The following is a 25975-nucleotide window of genomic DNA, read 5'->3' on the forward strand; positions in this document are numbered from 1 at the left end:
TGAGGGGAGCAGCGGGCGGGTCAGGAGAGGTCTGCCGCGCCATGTGGTCACTGGGGCAGGCGGGAATCAAACTCATGCGGAAGCGGCCTAGATTCTCAGTGCTGTGCTTTAACCCGCTGCGCCACCAGGGAGGGCCGAAGTAGCTATTTCTTAATGGTTTTCTACTTAATGGTAGAACAAAACCAAATTCACCAAAAGTGAATTACTTAATGATGGCTTTATTTTCTCACAAGGATAGGGAACAGCCCCTGGACTGGGCTCAGCTAGCGGTTCTTCTGCTGGTCTTGCCTAGTGTCGCTGCAGTGGCTGCTGTTCTCAGGCTGGAGGCCAAGGAAGGTCTCACTCAAATAGTTGGCCGTTGATGTTGGTGTTGGATGGGCTTGTCCACTTATGCATTCTCATCCTCAAGGAGGCCAGTCCAGGTTCCCTTACAAGGTGGCTTTATATTTCCAGAAGAGAGAACCAAAGCTGCCAGGTCTCTAGAGGTCTAGATTCAAAGGTAACCCATCATCACCAGCCTGAATTCAAGGGGCAGGGGAATAAAACCCAGCTCTTGATGGAAAAAAGAGACTAAATCAAATGTAAAGGGTTGCAGGGGGATGGAAGTCATTGTATATTAGGGAGATTTTGCAAACAACCTACTCTAGTTTCCTTAAGCCTAGTAAGTCTTAAACAAATTTAATTTGGTTTGGTGCAGATAATTTTCCCAAAGAGATTCAAGAGAATAGAAAGAGAAGTTGAACTAACAAGGAGAAAAATTAATCCTGCTTTTTGCCTCATGTCCCTCTAGTCTTTTGAGTCCCAGAGCAGGGCCAACGCATTGACTGAGAAATTTTCGTTTAACTTAAACAAAGAGGAAGAATCCCCTCTGACTGGATGCTATTTGCTATGGTTTTAATGGTGTCAGGAGATAAGAGGAACAGCTACATCATTTGCAAAGCAAAAATTTTTTGCAGTGCAAATTAAATGTGTGATCAAAAATGAAGAATTTCATGTTAACTCTCAATAAAATGGAAAAACATTAAATATTAAAGCGATAGCCTCTCTTCACGTCAAACTCAGCCCTTCCTACACTTAGGAGTTGTGTTCACTCATGTTGCTAAAACAGGCATCTGTGGGTATATTGGTCCTATTGTTTTTCTTCCTCAGACACAAACCAGAAAGAAGGTCTGTGAGACTCTTCAATGCGTCCTTTTTTTTTCTTGAAGGCGAATGTAACCGAAAGGATCCTATTACTGCCTTCCATTTTCCCAGACTGAGACCATTTGGCTGAAAATTAAATTTTTCCTTCCAAGGAACAACTTCCTACCTATGCAGTATGTCTTTCCTTTTGCCGTGGCTGTGGCTCTACATGATAATTTGGAACATAACATGAAATGCTGACTTCACTTTTAGAACGATGCCCTAAAAATTAATGAGTTTAGGTTTTTATTGTGCTTTCCCTCAAAATTAATGTGTCCTTGTGCGTGGAAGTGTGTGTGGGCATCTGTTCTGCTGGCAAAGAGAAAATGAAGTCCACCTGTTCTTACACTGCCCAGAAGACCCCAAACAACAACAGGCTTTGAACACCTCAGTCCACCCAGACTCGCCTGCAGGGCTGTTGGCTTCCTGGGTGTGCAAACCCTGTGGTGCGTGAGATCCCACACCTGGAGCTCCATGCTGGAAAGCTGTGTGTTATGCTGTTTTCCCTGTTCTGCTAAGATACTGTGAACCCAAACATCCCTAAATAGCTCCTCACTCCTTCCTCAAGCGTCATTTCCAGTGCTCTCACGTCAGCGGGATTATAGCTATTCTAATGAGGCCCCGAGGAGTTAGTCTACATCAGTGATTCTCAGAGGGGGCAATTGTGCCCCTCTGCCCCAGGGCAAGCAGTTGGCGGGGGCAGGCATGGTGTGAGCGGGTTGAAACCAGAGATGCTGCTTAATGTCCTACAAGAACAAGCCCACCTGTCAAGACTAGAAATATCTGGCCCCAAGACACATAATGTTAAGGTTGGCAAACCCTGTCCTAGATTAGCTGACACTTGGAAAAGTGTTGGGGTGAATGGTAGGCAGAGGTTCTGAGGTAAGCACGTGCAGTGGGTAGAAGAAGCTGTGCCTGAGAAGCCAGGGCGGGTCACGCAGTAAACGGAAAGTAGCTGCGTTCACAGACAAGAGCTCAGAAGGAGAGGGCTTGCGACTGATGCTCGACTCTGCTTGTCTGGCCCAGAGATGGAGAAAGGAGAGCAGCACGCTTTGTATTTACCAACAGTGAGAACTGTGACAGGAAACAAGCGCTACTGTGCACCTGTGGCAGGTTGACTTCGAGTGTTGCTAAGCGGGTGGCAGTAACATAACTCAGAGTTGAGTCCTCTTAGTATGAGGGGGCTCAGGAATAAGCTGCTTTGTTATCTCCAAGGGGGATCACATTCATTCCTCTTTCTGCTCCTAAATTCTGAGGCAACTCTGAATTAAGACAGAAGGCTGTGGTAGTCCAGAGCTCACCAAGTCCGGCGTTATAAGCTCTAAGCCTGGAGCTTGTGTCTCCAACCCTGGACCCAGCACGAGAACATGTCTCTAAGGCTGGACATTGACAGGGCAGAACCCACAAGTCTGTGACCCAGAGAAGCAGGGTGGGGGGTGTCCCAGCGGTCTCAGAACCGGTTGGAAGAGCGTGACCCTCTTGCTCACTCTACCAGTCATCCTCTCTCTCAGCAGGTAGGATGCTGGGAGATGGAGGCTAGGGGGGACCTTAGGGGTCCAAGGAGTGACCTTGCTCTGTGTGGAAAGAAAACAAGAAAAGGGGGAGAGACACTCCCCATCTATGTTGCAGACTTGATCAGCGAGCAAAGCAGTCCCTGCCCTCCAGCAACGAGACCAGTGAGTGAGTCCTCAATGTAGACGGTATTGACAAGGTGCCTTCTCTTCCAGAATCTCTGGTTTTATTCCAAGGGATGAAAAATCATAATATAATATATTAACAAACATGGCATTTTTAGACTAGAACACTATTTTGATGGGATAAGTAAGGTATACTGACTTACTAAAAAGAAGTGAAATGTCCATTTCATTTTAGTATTTGTTATTTGCTTCTCTCATTTCCATAAGACCAGTGGAGGGAGCAGGTTGCTTTACTGTTACACTCTAAGTCTCTCCTCTCTACCAGAGGGAAATGACTAGTGGGGCAATATTAGTAAAAATCTGCTTTACTAAAAAGCTGTGTTCATGCCTCACTGTATAAAAAGAGGTTATTCTCTAACCAAAAAAAAAAAAAAAAAAGCATTTAAATGCACAGTATTCATGAAGACATCATACATTTGTATGACTAAGATATTTGATAAAACAGACATTTTAAAATTACTAACTACGTAGAAGACATTTTAAATGAATAAACTAAAGTTTTATTTTTATTTTTGAAAAGTTTCAACTAATGGTTAAAAAATGCAATCTTCCCAGCCCATAGGTGACCCACATGGCATGGCAGACCTCTCCTGACCCTCCCGCTGCTCCCCTCAGCAGTGTACTTCATCATCTACCTGTTCTGTTCCCCACTCTGTCTCTAGTGAATCCTCTCCCCCCTGCACCTCTGGCTTGTACCCCAGTTCTGTATGTATAAATAAATAAATGTTTTTAAAATGCAATCTTATCTGACTTTGGGGTTGCACACAGTAACAGTTTATTTTTCCTTGGGTTTCTGGAAACTGAAAGGAAAGGATATATGCCTCTGGAATGTAAAAGTTGTGGTCAAAAATGTGGTATCAAACTGTGATAAATTTATAAAATTCATCAAATATTTCCTCTAGTTTGCACAGCGGTGTGTCTTGATTGTCTTTTTTCTACATCAAATCTAAACTACAAAGGAAGCACAAAATTAGTATTTACTCAAATACAGTTATAGAAGAGAAAAAGCCTAGTCTTAACCCTTGCAGAGAACCAAGCTTCAAGAACATCTTCTCTTCTACAACATCCCCTCATAGTATCACTTGCAAAAACAGAAACACACCAAACCCTTGCTTTATGTAGGAAGAAACACGCTTCCGGTCTGTGTGGGGGGTAGAAATTCTAAGGACTCCTGGCCTGCTAATTGGTATTTCCTTTCTGTTTTCTTTGAAAACTCCACTGTGAGTTATTTGTCATTTTCTTTGGCCCTGATCCATGGAATATGTCCCAGCACCTCTTTCCAATTAGATATGAATTTCATGTGCTTCAGTCAGGTGTCACCTGTGAACCACAAAGGGAAGAAAGTTGGAATGATGTGTACAGAAAGAGACAGGAGGTACCTTCAGAGGTTATCTGGAGAGGACAAGGCTCCCTACCTCACAGTGTGGAAAAGAGAGAATTTTTAGTCTTAGAACTTCTGAAACAGGTCCGTGAGAGGTAGTGAGGAGACGAGCAAGATCTTTAAAAGGAGGGAAGAATTTTCTTTATGAATCGACTGTTCTGACAATCAAAGAAACGGACTTCTGAATGAGAATCATCTTTATTTCAGAAATAATATTATTCGATTCTGAACCATGTTCATATTTTGTATTTGTATAAAAAATACAGGTATAGGTAAGCAAATACAGTGTCCAAAATTTAAATGCTGACCCATTATTTGTGGAATATAGTCATTTTAAAATGGAATATGATAAGAAAAATTTTAATAAATGTTCATATTTATTCACTCTAAAAAAAGGGAGAACTCATTTTGTTTCTAAATCAACATGATATATTGCAATCACTAGTAGTATATATGTACTTAAAATGTACTATATGTACTATACTCCAAGGACAATAAAAATGCACAAAACAGTAGAACTAACTAGAACACTTAAAATTTAAACTGTTATTTTACCTCTTTACTGGGTAACCTCATAGTCATTTTTCTCCTATTATTAGCATACCTTAATATGAAATATACTCTCTGCAAATGACATAGAAAGTTTTGATTTCCCGGGGATTTGGAACTATGTTACTGCTTTATCGGTACTGTAAGAAATTCTGCAATAATGTTGGCAGCTGGAGTTGTGGAATAAGTTGTAGTCTGTGTCTCCCGAGGCAGCCTCTGATACAGAGTCGGCAGAGTTGGCTGAGAGAGCTGGGGGTCACTGCAAAAGACACCGAAGTATTTGTTACTGAAAATCCTGTTGGACTTTTATATGCCATTAAGCTATATGAAATACAACTATTAAAAAATCAGTGCTTTACAGTGAACTCTAGGGTATGGTGACCTAACAGGGATGTCTGTGTGATTATTTCTATTGATTTGATTTTTAAAGTCTTATTATAATTGAGGTATATATTTGTGCATTGTAAACTTCAGCTTATGAAACTGCTATGACATTTAAAATATCAGAATTTTTTCTGCTTTATGAACAAGGCATATATCAAAAGCTCTAAGAAGTACTATGAAAAAAAGGAAAAAAATGCTAAAACTATATATACATTTCTCAAACTAGGTTTACTATCTGAGCCAAAACAAATTTTATTATAGTCTCTGGACTACACTTAAGAATCTCTTTAAAAACTTCTTTTTTTGCGTGATTATAGTTCTATAACATATTATTGAGTGGAATACACTGATAAAATGAGGAATGTTTTGAAGTTCTGATTAGCAGATACTAAACAGAACCACGTCCTATGGATTCACAAATCGAGTAGAGTTAGCTTCATTAAAAACTATATAGTTTAGATAAGATCTTTAGATATCATGATAGTTTTTCTAAATTATACATCTAATGTGAAAAATTATTTATGCTCAGAAAAACATTCCAAATCACGTGCCACGATCATTTTACATGCCAGCAGAAAAAGCCTTTAGATTTCACCTAGTTCAGCCAAAAGCATTTGGCTAGTTCAAGGCACGCAGGTATTCTCACCTTCATGCTGAAGCAACAATCTTTCCACCAAGCTGCTGGAAGTAGCTACATCTATTGGTCTCAGGAGCTCTGCATTTTTGGCATTGATGTCTGCTCCAAACTCCAGCAGTAAGTTTACCGTCTCCACACTGGATTGTTGAGCAGCAGCATGCAATGGCGTATCCCAGTGTTTGCCTTTCTGTACATCAGCGCCTACAGGTAGGGAAGAGGAGAAATAACAAAAATTGTTAGGTTAGCTACTGACCTTAGGGCAGGAAAGAAAGCGCAGAACATATCCATACTGAGGCATATCTTTGTAAGTGTTTATGGGCATGCATACATCTGCATGTCTCACACACATAAATTAAATAGTAAAACTTGGTACATAGGACTGGAGTGAGCACACACGTTTTATATAATTTTTCTGTGTCCTTTACAGTCTCATAATAAAATTTCTGCTTAAATGTGTGAAGAGTTCTAGAAGTAATCGTATTAAATAGATGATAAACAGTGTACAGTTAAGTTGGCTGATATCTGTTTTTACCATGATTGATAGCTCATAGGGTTATTCAGAAGCTTATTGTGCTGAGTCTTTTTGCTGATTTTAAGGCAACAGAGCTCTTGTTTTCTGGAAAACTAATGAATCTAGATACGTGAGCTACTTAGATAAAATAGGTATAGATTTTGTTATCATTCTTTTACTTAACTCGGTAAATCTATAAATACACTGGGTCTCTTAAAGGTAAAAACACAAATTTCTGTAGGCACAGTAAATTTTTTTTAGAAATTTTCGAGCCTTAAAAATCTTGAATGTTAAATTACCTATCACATAGCTATTTTACTTCAATGCAAAACCTGGTTCGTAGTGACCATTCAATGTTGCGTAATGAATAAATGCTACTTGATAATGTAAATAATAATAACCCCACTTTCCAGCACAAAGATCACAACACCAAAACTTATCTATCAATAAAAATGCACTAAAATTTCACCACTATTTTCTGACACTATCAGTAAACCAGCTGTCTAGAAGGAATAGCAAAAGGGCCCTTTAGCTATTTTAAATATTTTGCGCCAAATGTAAAATGCTTAGTGGGAATACGATAGTCTATGACAAAATTCCTGGAGAGTTTATGGGTGTGGACAGCATGAAAGAGGATTGCAAGGACATTACCTGCATAAAGAAGCTTCCGGACACAATGATATTGCTGGGACATACACGCTACATAGAGAGGGCTCCCCAGATGAGGAATGTCTTGGTCAACATCGATGCCCCAGGATACCAGTATTTCCAGACACTCATGGTGACCTGCCAACACGGAGCAGACATGAGTTTGCTTCCTTAATGACCACCCAGCCCACATACACACCTTAGCCTATGTTCTGTGTGTGTGTGTGTGTGTGTGTGTGTATGCAGAAGAACTGGGGTGTAGGCCAGAGGTGCAGGGGGTGAGAGAATTCACCAGAGAGAGCATTGGGGAGCAGAACAGGTGGATCTATTGAAATCCACTGCTGAGGGGAGCAGCGGGGAGACCGGAGAGGTCTGCTCTGCCCTGGGGGTCAGCTCCCTGACTGGGGATCGAATTTGTGAGACTCAACCCCTAGGCCACAGGGAGGCCCCAGCTCATGTTCTTGTAGTGTTAATCATTGAAAGATGAATGGAGAACTGCAAGTTAATGAAGGCACTTTCTCTGCTGGCCAATTAATCCCGTAACTAAATCACCTTTACTGGCAGCCTCGTGGGTGGGAGAAGGAAGACACGACTCCAGCTGGGCTTTGGCACCGTATTCCAGGAGAAGCTCTGCACAGCTCGTGCTGCCTTGTGAGCACGCATTGAACAGTGGCGTCACACCGTCTATTGTGATTGCATTCACCTAAATCGAACCCCAAATCTAAGAATTACATTCACGGAATGATTAGTTAAACAAACTTAGGCATTTGTAAAAATTATGTGATCTGCTTATAGAAATCGCTGGCAAATGCGTACTGTATATAAATAATGGCAAGTATAGGACACATATTGGACTATAAACAGAACTCTTGTTATTTGCAACAATGTGGATCAAGCTGGAGGGGGTCAGGTTTAAGTGAAAGAAGTCAAAAGGAGAAAAATCAGAACCTGTCAATCACAGACAGTGTTGCAAACCAATGCTACTGCAATAAAAAAATTAAAAATAATGATAATAAATAAAAAATGGCAAATGTAGCATGCACAAATAGGCGTACCATTATCTAGTGATGTGAAGTACAAAAATATCCCAGACCACATTGTAATTATTATGCTACACAATTCTGCAATGATTGGAAGTCTTTCTTAGAGTGCTATGGAAAGTTAAGGCAATTTGAGATCTCTTGTTATTATGAGAAAGAAGAAAAGAAAAGTAAATAGACATCTTTGCAGAGGTGAAATTGTCAATGTTGTAAAAAGTACTTACATTTGCTCCAGCTTCTAGAAGGGTCCTGGCACACGCCACGTGATCTCCCAGGCAGGCTTCGTGCAGTGGGGTGACGTGGTCTAAAGTTACTGCATTTACATTATAACCCTAAATATAATACAGATAATTGTGAAAGGTGAGCAAAGGTTAAATACAATAATCTCTGTAAATGTCACCTGGACAATTATAAAAGTGCTCAGAGACTCAGGCAAATCAGATTTAAGTTGAGCAGGAAGGATTCAAATGGCAAGTCAATTAGTTATCACAGCATCTTGCACCTGAAATAGAACACCATCGTCTCTAAACCTACTGCTGCTTCAAGTATTTGGGCAAAATATTTTAAATATCTTTTTTTTTTAATTTAGTTTGGTTGTTATTGTCATGTCATCTCTGTTTCTAAAACTAAATACTAAAGACTGTTCCTAGTCGGGATCACTGTTTTGATCTATAACATACAGGATAGCCCAGACTGCGTGAAGATGGGTGATAAATTATAGTGAGCTGTTTTGTGAATTGTTATTACTACCTAGGTATAGATAAGTTAACTACTGATCATTATAAATTCTGTTTATGGAGTTAGTCCTTAATGCAACAACTATTTCAATTTGGAGGAGTATCTTAACCCTTAATTTTTAGGGTTACCATGAGAATTAAGTAAGATGATGCTTGGGAAGGAATATGCTCAGCATATAGAAATGGATCATTTTATTATTCGATCAAGCAAATAAACACTTAAGCTTTTATTCCAATTGAATGAATCATATCAGAATTAAAAAAAAAAACTATTAGGATGTGAGAGTATTAGCCTTGTTATTTGTGGTAATTCATCATCTATTGAGAATCACATGAAGCTTCTAATAGGAAGCTTCCATGGCCAACCCCCGTAACATAAACAACACACTCACCATGATCTGTAATAGCAGAATGGACATGAGGAATCTTAAAATGAGAACAAGAAAATAAGCACCCCAAATCTGAATTGCCCATAACTTTTAAGATCCCTCAAATTATCCTTTCAATGATTTTGAACTGGTGACAGAAATCAGGAATTGGAGAGCGAGTCCTAACTAGTCCTCACTGCACCACACTGGGGTGACCAGATGACCCAGCAGCTGTGAAGGTCAAGGTTGCCCTTCAGGTCAAGTGGGGGTGGGGGTGGTTAAGGGGATAAAGCAGCCTCTGACTTGTTGGCTGGCCCCGTCGGTGGATATGAGATACCTGTTGAGAACTATTGCAAGGCTGGTCTCCTGTCAAAGAACTCCCTGCCCCTCTCAGTGAATGTGCCCTTCAGAAATCATTGACCTTTTTACAGGTTGTGGCTGTTTTCTAATCATCCAGAGATGAACCAAGTAGTCCTAAGGCCCTCTTGGACCTGGGAGGCTGGAAGGGAGCATCTTGTCCTACACTTCTTTTCCAGGAGAGGCCAGGGAGCCTCAGACAGACCATAATTCAAGTGGCGACACGAATCCAGGTAATCTGAGACCCAGGGAAGCTCTGTCTAAACTGGGTGACACTGTCCTTCTTCTGACACACCCACCTGGGAGTCCCTTTCCCTTCCATACAGACAAGTCTCAAGACAGTGACTTCCAGTCTAAGCAATTTAAAAATTTGCAGGCCAAGCCAGACCACTTTCTACAAGAAATCTGCATTTTCTATTTTTCCTCTGGCCTGATTAGCAGGCAGCTGTAGAAAGGACCAGACCGCTCAGTAGCTTTCACAGACAATTGTCCATCACATGATGGGTTATTGTAACATAAAAAAAATTAGCGCCTGGCCTGATAACTCCCTTTTGGATGTTGAGAAACCCCCACTAAGTCTGCCATTAACTGTACTTGTGATACAAAGTTAGACATATTTAGAATGAGTCATAAATAATGACCAAAATAATCTTACTAAAATGTCTATCGACAAGCAAATATACTACATGAGGAATCTGAAAGTCTAGATATTTGAAAGATATTTCAAAGATAAATGTGGGTCCTCCCTGGTGGTGCAATGAATAAAGCAAATGTTGTGAAGCTCACCACAGCCTCCTTTGCAGAGTTCAGTCCCCGCCAGGGAGGAGACCCACGTGACTCAGCAGACTCTGCTGCCTCTCACCTGCTCCTCTCAGCAGGGCACTTCATCAATCCACCTGTTCTGCTCCCCACTCTGTCTCTGGTGAATCCTCTCGGTGCCCTGAACCTCTGGCCTATACCTCAGTTCTGTCTGGATATATAAATAAATATTAAAAAAAAAAAAGATAAATGAGAACTTCAGACTTGACTGCTAGATGGTTAAAATAATATGACTACAATACATGAAGCAGTTTTGACATGTGTGGATTGACTTGATGATTGACATCTTTGCTCGTGGGGCAGGGACACATGTCAGTTATGTGGCCAACTTACCTGTGACAGCAATGTCCTCAGAGCGAGAAGACGACCTTGACTTGCTGCTTCATGCAGTGGGGACCTGTCTGCCCAAGAACCTGCCAGAAAACAAAGACACAGAAATCCGTGAGTCAAAGTGAATCCTAACAGGCACAGCCATGTCCTGTGATTTACAAGAGAACAGATTCTCTGTCCAATGGGGGCCATTTTGTCTATGCCAGATCCTAGGAAATTTGGGTCTCATTTCAAGGAAGCAGGCCAAGTCCACATGACCTAGAATCACCCTACTCAGGCACTCTGCACCTTTGGAGATTTCCTTCAAAGAAATGGAGGATTAAAATCACCAGATCTGAGTCTTCCCTGGTGGCGCAGTGGGTTAAAGCACAGCACTAAGAAGCTAAAGCCACTTCAGCATGAGTTCTATCCCTGCCCTGGAGGTGACCCACATAGCGAGGAAGACCTCTCCTGACCTGCCCACTGCTCCCCTCAGCAGTGTACTTCATCAATCAGCCTGTTCTGCTCCCCACTCTGTCTCTGGTGAATCCTCTCACCGCCCCTGCACCTCTGACCTGCACCCCAGTTCTGTATGCATAAATAGATAAATCTTAAAAAAAAAAAATAGTAAAGAGGAGTCTTCAGAATACAAATTGTCTTCAAACATCCATGGGTTCATTCATGCAGAGACTCAGCTGAATCACTCTGAAGTTACCACATGTCTTCCCAGTATCAGAGTTGTGAGAAACGTGTTCTCACAGTCCTCCTGGCTCACCAACTCCATTTCCAACATGTGTAGTCAGTGCTTTTTCCACAAAAAGCACTGTTTTTCTGTTCTTCCTTTAATCTCAAATACATTAAGGTTTTTTTTTTCCTGAAAAAAGTCAATTTTCCTGTCATTTTGAAAATTCTGGCATCTGTAGGAAGAAATCGGTTGGTGCCATTAGCACTTATTTTCAAGCAGCGGGCTATGTCCCCATCACATGGCTGTCTCTGGGTCAGAGAGACCCGACCATGAACAGACAATATAACCAGCCTCCTCTCACAGGGAGAAAATAGCGCTGAGTGTATTTGAATTACTATTTTTCAAACATAGATGGTGAGTGAAATATCTCCCTGGGACAGATTGTTTTATTATGATATCTTTTCTCCTTCAAAAGATATTGAAAATCAGGGCCTCCCTGGTGGCTCACGGGGTTAAATCTCAGCACTATGAAGCTACCGGCAGCCACTGCAGTGCAAGTTCAATCCCTGGCCAGGGAGCTGACACACCTGGCGCAGCAGACCTCTCCTGTCTCCCTGCTGCTCCCTCAGCAGTATGCTTCAATCAGTCTACTTGTTCTGCTCCTCACTCTGTCTCTCGTGAGTCCTCTCACCCCATTCCTCTCCTCTGACCTGCACCTCAGCTCTTACATGCATAAATAAAAAAATAAAATGATATTGACACTATAGCCTCCTGCAGCTGATAATCCTCAATCTTCTTTAAAGTGGGACCCTCACAGATCATGCACAGAAGTTGAGAACCACTGTTTAAAGAGTCAAGGTCTTTAGAGGGACAGTGGGGGTGTTGAGAAAAACTAGTTTCTCGGTGAAAGCTTGTTTGTCTAAATATAAATATGGATCCTTAGGCAGTTCTCACCCCAGGCTCGGTCCAGTAGTAATGGCTGCATTTAAATTCACGCTGCTCTTCTGAATTATGGACTTTTATTTTCTAGCAAAGGAGACTGAGACTCAGAAAGATTAAGGAACTTGCTTGTGGTAACATAGCCTAAACGATCAATAAACTCAAGCCCCAGACTCAGCTTCAGATACAATATTTTCAACTTTGCAATCTTGTTTATCAACACGCACATACGCACATACACACAACACACGCCACAACACGCACATACACACAACACACGCGTTCACACATACACACCATGCTGCACTGTCCACATTTTTGCAAGGAGTAATGCAGTCAATTTCGGTGAGGAGCTACCTGTGCTGCTCTCTCGCATTTTCACTCCTTCATAGATAAATCCCTCTAATCTGAACAGTGTGTTTCTTTTTATTCTCAGCAATAGTCACAGGCCACTGCCCTGAGCGTCCATGTAGAGAAGTTGTGAAACGCAGTGACTCAAGTCAGAGAAACCAAAGGTACAGGTGAGTCTTGAATTTGGTGACAAATTGTCCTCATTTAGCAGCATAAAAATGAAAAGTTCTTTTCCTTCTATTTAGTTCTGTTTCTTAGTCATTCATAGAGCTCCACTGTGCCCTGTCTTTATTAACGTAGCCTTACAATTTTCACAGCTATTTCACTCACTCAGATTCCCCTTCACAAGATTATTCTTTTCACTCTGATTTCAGAGTAAAAGGCAATGAAAAGGCATCTGATCAAGTATTTATAAGAAGAAAAATAACTTCCAGAGTTTTCTCTGGAGATGGTACAAAAGCCATTTAGTTTCCTCTCTGTGTTTATCTCTGGTCCTCGAACAAGAGTAACTGACATATAAAAGTGCCAGCGGACTGCCACTCACTTCCTCCAAGTTCCCTCTTCCTAGCTGAGCTAGTTAAGATGGCTTCTTAACCACGTGGACAAGTCCTCAGTCAAATTGTGTCTCCCAGGTCGACAAGAGGTATTTATGTTATTGTTCAGCATCTCCATGGCTTCCTCACTTCAAACAAAATTATGAACCATTTAAGTTCAAAGGAAAACTATATTGTATCTCCCACTTGCCTTTTCTATATTCGCCTCTCTGTATGGATCTCTCTACATGCATAGATAAAAGGTGTACATATATATGATAAGTGTATAATATGGATACATCCAAGGCTATAGATAGGGAAATTTCTATATGTATTGAAACTTTCCATTTAGCATTATTTCTTAACTATCAAAAAAATTGGTTAGAGAAAAAGAAAATAATAATTAAAAAATTGGTTAGGTAGACTTCAAATTCTTCAAATTTTCAACTGAACAAGAGTTATAGTTAATAGTTGTTAGGCATCTGTTCTTTTTGTATGCAACACTCTATTTTTAAAAGCAGAATTGAAATCATACACATCAATTAATATTTGTGGGCAGGACAAAATTTGGTAGCATGACAGTCATTGCCATAAAATTGGAGTGTAATGTTTTCACTAAATAAAATGCAAAAGTCACATCAGCCATCTCGTTTGGGGAAATGACTGTATTTTGATCCCAGTTTCTAAGATGAAATGTGCTGCTTAAAAAATCACACACATCTGCTTGTTTGATCATGAAACAACTTAATTGTGGAGTGAAACTCTGGAGGACTTCAGAAACATATCAATTTTCATTGTGAATCTTTAAATAAGGAAGTGATGAGAGTAACTCTCCAAACAGCTGCATATGTGAAACCACTGAATACAATTTAATCAGCACAGCAGCAGTAAATGAATTGACTTTAAATAATCAATGCTTAAATCTGTTTGAATTTAAATAATCATTTATAATATTTATAATAATCAAGTATCCCCCTGACTGAATCATGACTTAATACCTTTCATGGTTCTTAATTTAGCTCTCACACATGTCTGCTGAATTTGTGAGACTTGTTCATGATCACAGTTCTGTCATTGTCACTGGATAACATGCATTTTAGCAGATGTTGGGGCTGCAAAAATGTCTAGCAAAATGGCCTTTTGCCTTCATTTTGGATTCAGTGAATGTATGTTATGAAGACCTCTGAGGGGTAGCAAAGCTAACCCTATTTGCAGCTGAGCGTATTCCTGTTTTGTGCCTTTATGTGTCCATCAAAATGATGGCATGAGTCTTCTGGACAACACCACCAATGCTTACTGGCGTTCAAAGAAAATAAAAACGAGAAAAGGGAGATGAGTCATTTAGAAATTAGGCCACACGTGGGCCAAAACATGGAAATGTCAGTATTCAAAGTTACCACTCCATTGCTCACGCCACCAAGACTCCCATCACCTTGGGGAGAAAAAAGCTGAAGTCAGATTCATGCATGCGCATTTGCTATTGTTCTATTAACCTGACCTCCACTGGCATGAAAGAGTTGAAGTTCACGGCAATGGGCAGGAAGGAGCAGGGCCACAGTCAGGGACAGAACCACTGACAGTACACAATGTTGCGTGAGGGATGCCTTGACCCACCAGTCAGGGAAGAGGGTTTATAAAAGCTTCCCTTCCTGGGCTTGGCTTGGAGCGCTCAGCCCCCTCGTCTGCCCAGGGTCCCTGTTGGTTATTATGCCTTGGAAAAGGAAGCAGCACAAGGAGGAAAAGGGATAAGAGGAGGAGATAAGAAATGAGATAAGAAATGAGATGGGGCGGAGAGCCCAGAAGGTCCTAGAGAAAAAAGGCGGAGAGGCCTGCAGGCTGGCTTTGCAGCCCAGCTTCACGGAGACATCTAACCTCTGTGAGATTCTGTTTCCTCATTAAAATGGGAAAAGGCACTGGATTGAAGGAGGTTTAGAAATGAGTATGCAAAGTTCCCACCATATAAATGTATAACCTAAAATACCTGGTATTCTTTGCAAAATACAAATGGGTGAATAAGAAAGACTTTAGCGACCTCCCTGGTGGTGCAACGGGTTAAAGCACAGCACTATGAAGCTACTGCAGCCACTGTGGCAGGAATTTGATGCCCCACCCTCCCCCTCCCCGCTCCCTGGTCAGGGAGGTGACCCACAGGGCACAACAGACCTCTCCTGTCTCCCGGCTGCTCCCCTCAGCAGTGCACTTGGTCCATCTGCCTGTTCTGCTTCCTGCTCTGCCTCTAGAGAGAGGGAGTGAATCCTCTCACTTCCTGCACCTCTGGTCTGTACCCCAGTTCTGTATACATAAATAGATAAATCTTAAAAAGAAAAACTAAGAGAGACTTTAATATGAATCTTAGGGTACAATCTTTTACCTCCTAAAGGAGACTCAAATCAATGATAACAAACATCTGTTGAAAAAGTGCTATCAGCTTAACTAAATTCTAAAACAATTTGATGCTCTATGGATGTATTTAAACCAACAATCGACAATGACATTTTTCATGACGTAAATGATAAGACAAAAATACAGCCCTATGTTGAAGGGGTTATACTTCATACTGGTCAATGAAGATATTTTTATTTGTTTTGAATTCTGCTTACTTAGCTCCCAAGCAATTCACCCTCATTTCCTTCCTTTTAGCTCCTTAGGAAGATTTCTGTAATTAATCTGGTAACATGTGAGAAGCAAAAGATACTATATCATATTCCAGTTTCTGTTTTGACTTAAGTCTCACCCCTCTTCACGAATTTCTACTCAAATATGTTCAGTATTAAACATCTCATCTCTCAAGATGGATATGATTTCTACTAGAAAGATTTATATCTTCCAAGACCACACATCTAAATCTCTTCATATAGAACAACTCCTCTGTAATCTTACAGACTTTTTAGACTGTAAATGGGCTTCTAAGCTTTAAAAAACAATGTTCAGTTGAACTCTTTCGGAAATTGTTTTACAAAATATCTGTAGTTCACCATGCTAATCAAATGCCTACTGTTAGGCTCTCCGCAGCTACTCAGGAGGTAACTGACTAAATTTAGAAACAGCCCTGGTTCCCAGACATCTTGGTATATGATTTACAGGGAAAGTCTGTCCTGTTCCGCAAACACCGCATTGCCAGAGCAAAAACATTAAAACATTCACCTTCTTAGATGCATGCAGTTTTATAAGGTTCTATAGCATACCTAAATCACCATCTCCCCAAGGAGCTTCAAGCCAGCCACTGCTGAGGTAAATCCGACTCATTTCTTTTTTTTTTTTCTATCAGCATAAAAAAAAAAAAAAAACACCTCGTCATTGGCTAGCTCTATTCGGCCATTTTAAGGAGCTCTAAGCTCCTTGTAACTTGATCTTTCACCTCTCAAAGAAAAAACAACTTAAGAAAATTTGATTTGTTTTTAGAACTGTCTTTTCTCATCACCCATTCCTTTCAAACAGAGAAATTGCTGATGCTCACTTACTTTCTTCTGACCTCATGGGTCCTGCAATGAGATAAAAGCATTAGCAATGGATTTCTGCCTTGGCTATCCTGAGGCCATTTTAATTTTGGGGTCTTTTCCTCTCTGGGCCCATGGACCCCAGAAATAGAGACTCACAGTGAGTTCACTTCGACCTGCTGTCTGAGTTGGGGGTGACACCACTTTCCCTAGTCACCTCAAAAGGAAGAGACACTCAGCACTTTTCTCATGTGGAATTACACAGAGGGTGAAAACACCCCCTCATCTTCCTCTGACAGGAATGAGAATGCAAGCTACTCCTGACAGTAGTACTCCCTCAGCTAGTAGACGCCAGCAGTGAAGTGCGTTCACCATGCAACCAGGAAACTGAAGCTCAGAAACCCTAACTTGTATGGGGTTCTTTCTAATACATAACTTTCTAATTTCATAATATTTTTTCTTAAAAGAAATTCCAAAATGTGTATAAATTTCAATTCCAGAATACCTGACCTATCCTTGTTCACAAGTTTAAAAAATAATCAAAAGTGACTAAGGCTTCACTGTGAATTTTTTAGTTTATTGTACATTTTCTGATGACAGAAAATTTTGGCCATATCCCTCCTTGAGGACATGATCGATGAGGGAAGGATGGTTGCTGTCACCAGTGACTTCAAAAATCAAGACTATTCCTGTCTTCAAACTTCCTACTCTCCGAGAATTTCCTCAGTAGCATGCTAATCCAGGTCTGACGCCACTACATTTAACAGTGCTTTGGGGTCTTCAGACATATGTATAAAACTGCATGGATACGTGATTGACTCTAGCTAACTTCTTAATCAGTTTCTAGAATTGTCTCATCAGAAGTCAGCACAGAGGGCAAAAGAGGAAAGAGAAAATTTACCGGGGTGGAGGGGGAAAGTAATTGAACCCAAGTCAAGAAAAAAGACTAAAGTTTCAACAATATAAAGGGTGTGGTTTCCCACACAGATATCCAACATTAAAAAAAGAGATTTAAAGCCCTTTTCAGAAAGCAGTACTTTGAGGCAAGGTTATTGGGTCATCGCAGTTAGTCATTGTTGATCACCAGTACAGGAGGAGGAACATGGAGGACACAGGCTGACAGGCCTGAGCACAGATTCCAGCATGGATACATACTAGTTACTTGACCCTGGCAGTTATTTAAACTCTTGAACCTCAGTTTTCTCCACCAGAAAGAGGAGGATACTTCTATCTATATCATAGCGTTGTGTCAACTTCTTAGCAAACATATTATATGACGATATAACCCAAATTTCACTTTAAAAAATGACTCTCGGACATCTGCCCCATGGGCTTTAACTACATGTTCTAGCCAGGAAGCAGAACAACTTCTCTGGGCTTGCTTCTTTGGTTGATGCTCTTTCTCTTGGCTTTGCAGCACCTTCTAAAACCCAAAGAACAGAGGATGCAGGATGCATGGAGACAACTCCTCTTAAAAGGTAAGTTCCCGAGGGTGGAGGGTGAGGGCTGGGAGAGAGCAGAGCAGGGGGCCAATTGTGGGATACGGTACAGGAAGCCAGAAGAAGGAAAGAAGAGGTGGGAGGTGAGAGAGGAAGAGCTCCAGGAATGGACTGAGGGAAAGGGAGAGAGCAAGGGCTCCTGAAAGGACAAGAAGTGGTTCTGCCCACACCACGAGGCTGAGGTCACTGTGTAAATGGAGTTTGCTTGGGATTTCGTTATGGCCGCTCGAAATAATCAACATAGGCAAAATGATTCGTTCAAGTTATGATCCGTTAAATGACAAAACCAGGAAGAAACAAAGCTACTTCCAGTGATCAATGAAACTTCATTCTCTCTTTAACTGAGAACTTACAGTGTAGTTGATAGGCTGTTAATGCATGGGTCCCTATAATGAATATTATGTAACTGATTAAACTAGTTAACGTTTGTTTTCAAAAGTTACCACCTAAAATGAAAAGAACTGTAGAGTTCTATTTTCTATATCTTTTGTATGATAATGTATATGTTGAAATAATATCAGCATACAGTAATATAGCATTATTAACTATTTTTATATGATTATAAAAATGGCCGGTTACCTTAAGACAATAAATTGTAAAACTCAGAAAGTGATAATGATCTTCATGATGCCAAATTCTGTTGCAAACATTTTACAATGTATCCTTCCCAACTTTCTCCTAAACATTTTGAGTTCAAGATGTAACTGCCTATTCATATTGCTTTTAATTTTTGTTTTATTTAACAATATCACAAGGTCATTGCCCTATTGCACAATACTTCAATGATCATTTTATAATCTATTTAATATTTATCCTCATTTATTTAGTAAGCTCTCTATTAATGATATTTGGGTGAGTTTATTTTGGGGGATCAGCATTTCTTACTTTTATGAACTTTATCTATAATCTGCTTAGAGGAAATTCCTAAACTTTTCCTATGTAAACAAATTATCTCCAGCAAGATTGGGCCTACTTACATTGGCGTTACAAGTGCAAGAAATCTAAATCTAATGAGAGTTTGTTAAGACTTGTTCTTTCTTTCAAATCAAAACATAGGGTATTTCTCCTCTCTGATATTTTTAGTATAGTTAAACTATGTTAAAGAAGATTGCATAAATCTGTTTTTATACAAAATTAGATTTGCAGCATAATTCTATAGATTATTTCGACCTGATGGGGAGCAGAGCTGCACTGAAAGTATGTGATATTCCCCAGAATTAATTTAGTTTTTGTCACACCATTTTTTTTAAGATTTATTTTTGCATATAGAATTGGGGTAGAGGCCAGAGGTGTGGTGGGTGAGAGGATGCACCAGAGACAGAGTAGGGAGCAGAACAGGCAGATCAATGAAGTACACTGCTGAAAGGAGCAGTGGGTGAGACAGGCGAGGTCTCCTGCACCATGTGGATCACCTCCAGGCCTGGGATCGAACTCACACTGAAGCAGCTGCAGCTTGCTTGCAGTGCTGAGCCTTCAACTGCTGTGCCACCAGGGAGGGCCATCTGCCACATCGCCTTACTCTGTTGAACTGTAGTCAAGTACTTATTTTGTTTCCTATTTTAAAAAATGACAGAAAGCTGTCTGGTCCTGCAGATATGTCCTGCATTCTTCCCGGACTTTAAGAAGACTGAGTTCCTCCATGAGACCAGTGGCATTGCTTCCAGGCATCTTCAATCAGTGGGCTATAGTAAGTGCTCAATGAACACTGTTGCATTGCTCAATTATCTTCGGGGTCAGGCACATTTTTGCATGCTGTCATGCTCTTAATTTTTATTGATAATTGTATTTGTAAAAGCAATGAAAAGGAAATGTATTTAAGGGCAGGAGGAACCAAGCTCTCCATCTTTTTTTTTTTTTTTTTTAAGATTTATTTATTCATACAGAACTGGGGTATAGGCCAGAGATGCGGAGGGTGAAAGGATTCACCAGAGACAGAGTGGGGAGCAGAACAGGCAGATCTACAAAGTACACTGCTGAGGGGAGCAGCGGTCGGGTCAGGAGAGGTCTGCTGCGCCATGTGGTCGCCTCCGGGGCAGGCGGTGATTGAACTCATGCGGAAGTGGCTTTAGTGCTGTGCTTTAACCCACTGCGCCACCAGGGAGGGCCCTGCTCTCTCAATCTTTTAAAGAAATTATGTATTTTATCATATGTTAAAATAAGTTTTGTCTGTTTTTAACATTTGCAAATATTCATCAGACTTCCAAGAAAACATCCTGTAAGGTAGAGGCTTACTTTTATCTCTGAACCTGAATTTCCAACATTTAACTCTGTGGGGCCCTCGCTGGTGGTGCACCAGGTTAAAGAACAGCACTGTACAGCCACTTCAGTGCTAGTTTGATCCCTGCCCCGGAGGTGACCCACATGGCACAGCAGACCTCTCCTGACCCGCCCGCTGCTCCCCTCAGCAGTGTCCCTCCTCAGTCTGCTGTTCTGCTCCCCATTCTATCTCTGGTGAACCCTCTCACTCCCTCTGCACCACTGGCCTGTACCCCTGTTCTGTATGCATCAATAAATGAATCTTTAAAAAAAAAACAACACATGTAACTGTCACCAACCACACTGGTGGTCTATTTCACTCTATTATTCATTTATAAAAGAATTTCTTCAGGTAGTTCTTATTTGATACTGTACTCATTCTACTTTATACCTTTTATATTTTTATTAAATTAAATAACTGGAAGAAGCATCAGAGTACTCTAAAGCAATTGTTCATTTTCTCCTCTAAATCACGCTATTTTATAATCCAATTTAAAAGATTCAAAAGTTCCCTATTTAACGGCTCACAACCAGTTTTTTTTCTTGCTTAATATCCTCCTTCCTGGTTTCCATAACAACATAGAAACACCTGCTCAGTGGAAATGTAAACAGCCTGGAGACCAAGCGTTTACCGTCATCTTTAATATACAATCATAAAAGTAGAGTCCGCAAGTCCATTTTCCAAGAGTAAGAGTGAAATGCACTGTGTTTCTGCTCCATGCCAGGTATTTACACTCCACATTCTGGGAAGCACACACAGTTTAATGTTAGTATTTGCAATAACAGGTCAATATCATTTATTTCAGGCTACCAAGAAAGATTGCAAGGGCTGTCTACTAACCTTGACTGGTCAGAATAGCCCAGCTAGCTTTTCGTTTAGGAGAACATTCTTCTACACTCTCTATCCTTCTTTTGGTGAGGATCTGCTTAATGCACTTCCCTTTACCAGCAATATCTGCGGCCATAACGTGGGTGAGGTTTCTGTCTGCAGCACCCAGCTGTCCCAAGTGCTCTACCCAGGAGCAATGGCAGCAACTGGATTTCTACCACCTTTTCCCTTCCCTTTAGACCTTTACAAAGATTGCAGTGTGCTAACTGGCCATGGCCTGGATATTGAACTCTATTCAGAAACTCCGGGAACAAGGGAGCCCAGTGGGGGATGGGCCAGAAATGCAGTATCCTTTTCTATTTTTAGAGCAGAGCCTGGCCAGCAGTGGGAAGTACTTAACTATTTGCATGATCCAGAAAGCAAAAAATGGGTGAAATTTTCTTTCTAGTGGGAAACAGAACAGAAAGGAGCGTATCTGTAAGGCACGGGGACGCCTATCTGAATTACCTACAAATAGAGCCAGTATAACATGCTCCTTGATAGAAACAGAATGTTGCAATCAGAAACAAGCCATGATGAAACCCTACTGAATTAAGCTTTTCACTTCCTCCTCAGAATTAATGTATGTGCATTAAACCTTTTCCTCTTGCAAGGAGCTAAGTTGAGAATTAATTCCAGTGCAGAATCACAATCCTCTTATTGATACAGCACAGCCCACTAATGAGGGTCTTGGAGGGTCTATATCCTACACCAAACCATGTCAACAGTCCATTTAAATACAGCTGAATTTTCACCCTAAAAGGCAGAGGAAAGAGTAGCTGGAAAGGAGTGGGGTGGGGGGTGGGGCGAACCAAACTTGTGCCTGGAATTTCTTGCTGGCTTGAGGAGCTGAGGTAGGTAAACCACCCGGGTTACTCAAGAGCAGCACAAGACCCCAGGGATTAGCTGGGCTGGTGATCGGGTTACATGGCATTAACATACCAGCCTGGAGATGTATCTTGAAAGGTGACCACATTCTACTAGTTTCTATCTTGATTTTTTTAATCACTATTTTTTTGTCTCTACTTTTGGCTGGTATAGACAGGATAAAATTATTGGGGAATTGTTTTGTAGAACAAACTGGGTAAAAGAAAAAATATTTCAGAGGTATAGTGACTGTCATAGACTTACCCATTCACACTGCCAGCTAGACTGCATTGCCTATGGGGACCCCAAAGTCAGCGTTGATGAGGGCCCCCCTGGTGCAGGGGTTAAGTGGCAGTCACTGAGTTCGACCCCCAGCCAGGGAGCTGACCCACAGGGCTCAGCAGACCTCTCCTGTCTCCCTGTGGTTCCCCTCAGGGGTGTGCTTTGGTCAGTCCACTAGTTCTGCTCCCCACTCTGGTGACTCCTCTCATCCCCCACTCATCTGGCCTACACCCAGTTCTTGCATGCATAAATAACTAAAAGAAATCTCTTTTTAAAAAGTCAGCTCTGATGAATGCCAACAATGTAATTCCTTGTTTGAATTACATTCTAATCCTACAAACTGCAAACTATAAGCTCTGTAAAGCATAATAAACCTCTGCTTTTCTCTAAAATGAAGAGCATGGGTAAAAACTCTCTTCTGGTTCTAGCGCCCTTGTTTCAGATCCCGCGACTAACATTCACTGGCCAGGTGGCACATGAGCCTTGGGCATATTCTGTTACCAAAACGGAGGACAGGCAGTCCCAATAAAATTGGAGCTGGGAGCCAGCTCCGCTGAGGCACTCTGTAGGGGGTCACATTTCTAAGTGACCTTAGTAAAGGCTGAGGTTGATCCATGCAAGGGCCTGAGTTCAGTTATTTCCATGTGTCTATTGTCATTAGCCCCTGGCTTCCGGCCCTAGTTTGTGTGATCCACGCAAGCCATGGAGGTAAGGCCACAGCTAATTTTGGATTTAAAAGAAATCTCAATTTTAGGCTTTTGACTTTTCAAAAGCTGTGCCTTTGCTTTTATTAATGTAAAATAAACATAAGGTGTCTGTTACTCCAATGGGGACAGATTTGTTCATAAAGCAGCTTTGGACATTTTATATCAGAATCATTTGCCCCTGTGCCTGACTCCTCTGCTAGGTGAGCGCTCCGAGTGTGGAGTCTGAGTCCTGACACCTAGCTTGATCCAAAGATCAAGCCCAGCACCCCTTAAAGAGTAGGCCAGGCCTTCCCTGGTGGCGCGGCGGGTTGAAGCACAGCACTAAGAAGCTAAAGCCACTTCAGCATGAGTTTGATCCCCACTCCGGAGGTGACCCACAGGGTGCGGCAGACCTCTCCTGACCCGCCCCCTGCTCCCCTCAGCAGTGTCCTTCATCAGTCAGCCTGTTCTGCTCCCCACTGTCTCTGGTGAATCCTCTCACCGCCCTGCACCTCTTGCCTGTACCCCAGTTCTGTATGCACAAATAAATCTTTTTAAAAGAAGAGTAGGCTTTCAGAAACAGTTACCTTAAAGAGTAATTTTACATATGGAAGTCCCAAGATGTTCTATGGGCACTCTGTGGCCCTTCTATGGGGATGACAAACGCATTTCCAGTGCCCTGAGGGTTGAAGGGAACCATTACATTTGGTCATAACCACATACTCAATTAACTGAGACGTGTGGGCTGCCGAAGACATATAATAAAACATAAATAATCAGATGGACTACGGAGATAGTAATTACTTCTTTAAAACATTTCAAATGCATCAAGAGCAAAAGTAAGCTTTAAAAGTGACTCTGTGGAAGTGAAGAAAAATGGTGTTAGGGTTCACTTACTAGGAAAGAAATAATAAAGCTAAATCAATTGATTAGGCTTGCCTGTATAATTTCTTATCAAAAATGCACAATAAATGACTGTATTTGGGACAGGCGTGCTAACATGCTGAGTAGCTGTGATTGTGTAAACAAGAATGCATTGTGAAATCTCTAGATATAGACAAGACTCTAGCATCTGCCTTAGTATAAACACGAAAATGGATTGGATAAACGCCAGGAAATCACTGGGTCCTGTGAGAAGGCAGACATGTTAAAGAGAACTGGTATTCAACAAAACACTAAAGGAAAATATAAAAATAATATTCTACAGAAGGTGATGGGCTCAACTGATACATCTCAGAAAAAGCATCTGAAAGAGATTGGAGATGGTATAGTCTTAACGGAAGAGACAAAAACACACTTTAAATCTTGTAGGAAGGACACCCATCGTGAGAGTGGAGGATCTCATTCCCAGTATTACTTCTAATCTCCTTCTGACCAACACTTATGTGTCTGAAGACGCAGGCATCTATGTTTGGTCTGATCACCAATTCCAAGTAACAAAATACTACTTTCAAAGGAAGACACTTGAAATGATCAAAGAGATGGAGGAAAGAAATCTTAGTGCTTTTAGAAACTCTAATATGGAAAGTTGAAATCCAGAGGATAATCATGCAAGGCACAATTAGGAGTTTATAAACTTTTTCAAGAAATTCTGGGGGGGGGGGGGAATTAAAGATGGATTGCCCGATCATTTATAAGCTAAATTGGGGACACAAATATAAACTCCTTTTTTAAATTTACACAATTGGTTCCAAACTTAAAAAGTTCACTGATTCCCGGAAGTGGTATTTAGGTCAACTTGTGAATGAGTAATTCACAGATAAAGATTTTGGGGGAGCATATTCCTAAGCGTGGGGTCTTAGATCATGAGCCATTGTTCCTCCATGAAATGAAATCTAACATGGATTCAAGTTTATACTTTTGACCACTTATTACTAAGAACAATGCAGACACGTGATTCATCACCAGCTTCAGCAGTTACCAACTCAAGACTGCTCTGGCTTCCCCTACAACCCTCCCCACTTCCCATACATTCCCAGGAATACTTAGAAGTAAACCTCATACTATCATTTCATCCAAAAATATTTAGCGTCTATCTCTAAAAAAAGGACTCCCTATTGTCTTAGATCAAGATCAGCACCACACAAAATCAGCAACTCCATAATATTATCAAACAGATTGGGAATGTGTTTTCTATGGAGAGGTTCAGCTCCTCATCTACCTTCGACAGTGGTACCTAAATTGATATGACTTTGAAATCCTTTATTTTGTGACAAAAGTCTGTCATATCTACATTTTCTAAATGTCCCTTTACTTTTTATTAAGTTTCTTAACCTTAAAAAATATTTCATTTCCTAAATCGCCAAGACTCACTAAGAACAAGATAAAATCTTTGCCTTAAGTCACCCAAATAGTTCTGTTACTGCCCAATGTCCACCCTTGAAAGACAGCACCTGGAAGAGGCCATTAGTCTTGGAAACCTAGCTTTGGGCTTCTGTGTAAGAGCCACACATACATGCAATTCTTAAGAGGCATTTCTCAGTGCTCTATTATTTTTCTCTTGCTCTATTTTATTTTTTGTTTTACTTTATCGAACACAAGCACCTAAGTCTGTTGACTTAGGGATGGTTAGTGAGGACTAAAGGAGACCTACGACAAGCCTGGCCCAGATGTATCTCAGAGAAGACAGAGGGATGGTTATTGAGTGGTTAACCTTTGTGCCAAGGGTTATTTACATCTAATCAAAAGGTTTCTGGGAAACCTGCGTGACATCTTGCGGCTCCCTCCTTGAGATGGAGTTGAATGGTTAGGAAAGGTCTCTAGGCCATAAGGCTCTGAAAATCAGCAGAAAAAATATGATTGTGGTTGTTACAAAGTCACAATATAAAAGCAGCGCCTATACACGCTAGTGGAAGTTACTTTATTTGCTTGAGTTGTGTAAGGTTTTGAAAATGAATGTTATATTAAAAGATCTTTTCTATTTTGCCAGCCTTTTTTGGATTGATTAAAAAAA

General features: G+C 41.0%; 1 protein-coding gene across 1 annotated transcript in view; it reads right to left on the reverse strand.

Annotated features, from left to right (window-relative positions):
- Positions 1–4663: 4663 nt before the first annotated feature.
- ASB5 (ankyrin repeat and SOCS box containing 5) overlaps positions 4664–25975 on the reverse strand; it is a 33301-nt gene continuing 11989 nt past the window's right edge. The window contains exons 2-7 of the mRNA XM_004682411.2: positions 10644–10723; positions 8254–8361; positions 7542–7692; positions 6993–7127; positions 5840–6031; positions 4664–5068 (exon numbers count right to left, since the gene is read on the reverse strand). Coding sequence (XP_004682468.1) covers positions 4941–5068; positions 5840–6031; positions 6993–7127; positions 7542–7692; positions 8254–8361; positions 10644–10723 — 794 coding nt within the window. The 3' untranslated portion in view covers positions 4664–4940. The remainder of the gene's footprint in view (positions 5069–5839; positions 6032–6992; positions 7128–7541; positions 7693–8253; positions 8362–10643; positions 10724–25975) is intronic.

The sequence above is a fragment of the Condylura cristata genome, unplaced genomic scaffold, assembly GCF_000260355.1.
Source record: "Condylura cristata isolate star-nosed mole 26May11 unplaced genomic scaffold, ConCri1.0 scaffold00014, whole genome shotgun sequence".
Classification (NCBI taxonomy): Eukaryota; Metazoa; Chordata; class Mammalia; order Eulipotyphla; family Talpidae; genus Condylura; species Condylura cristata.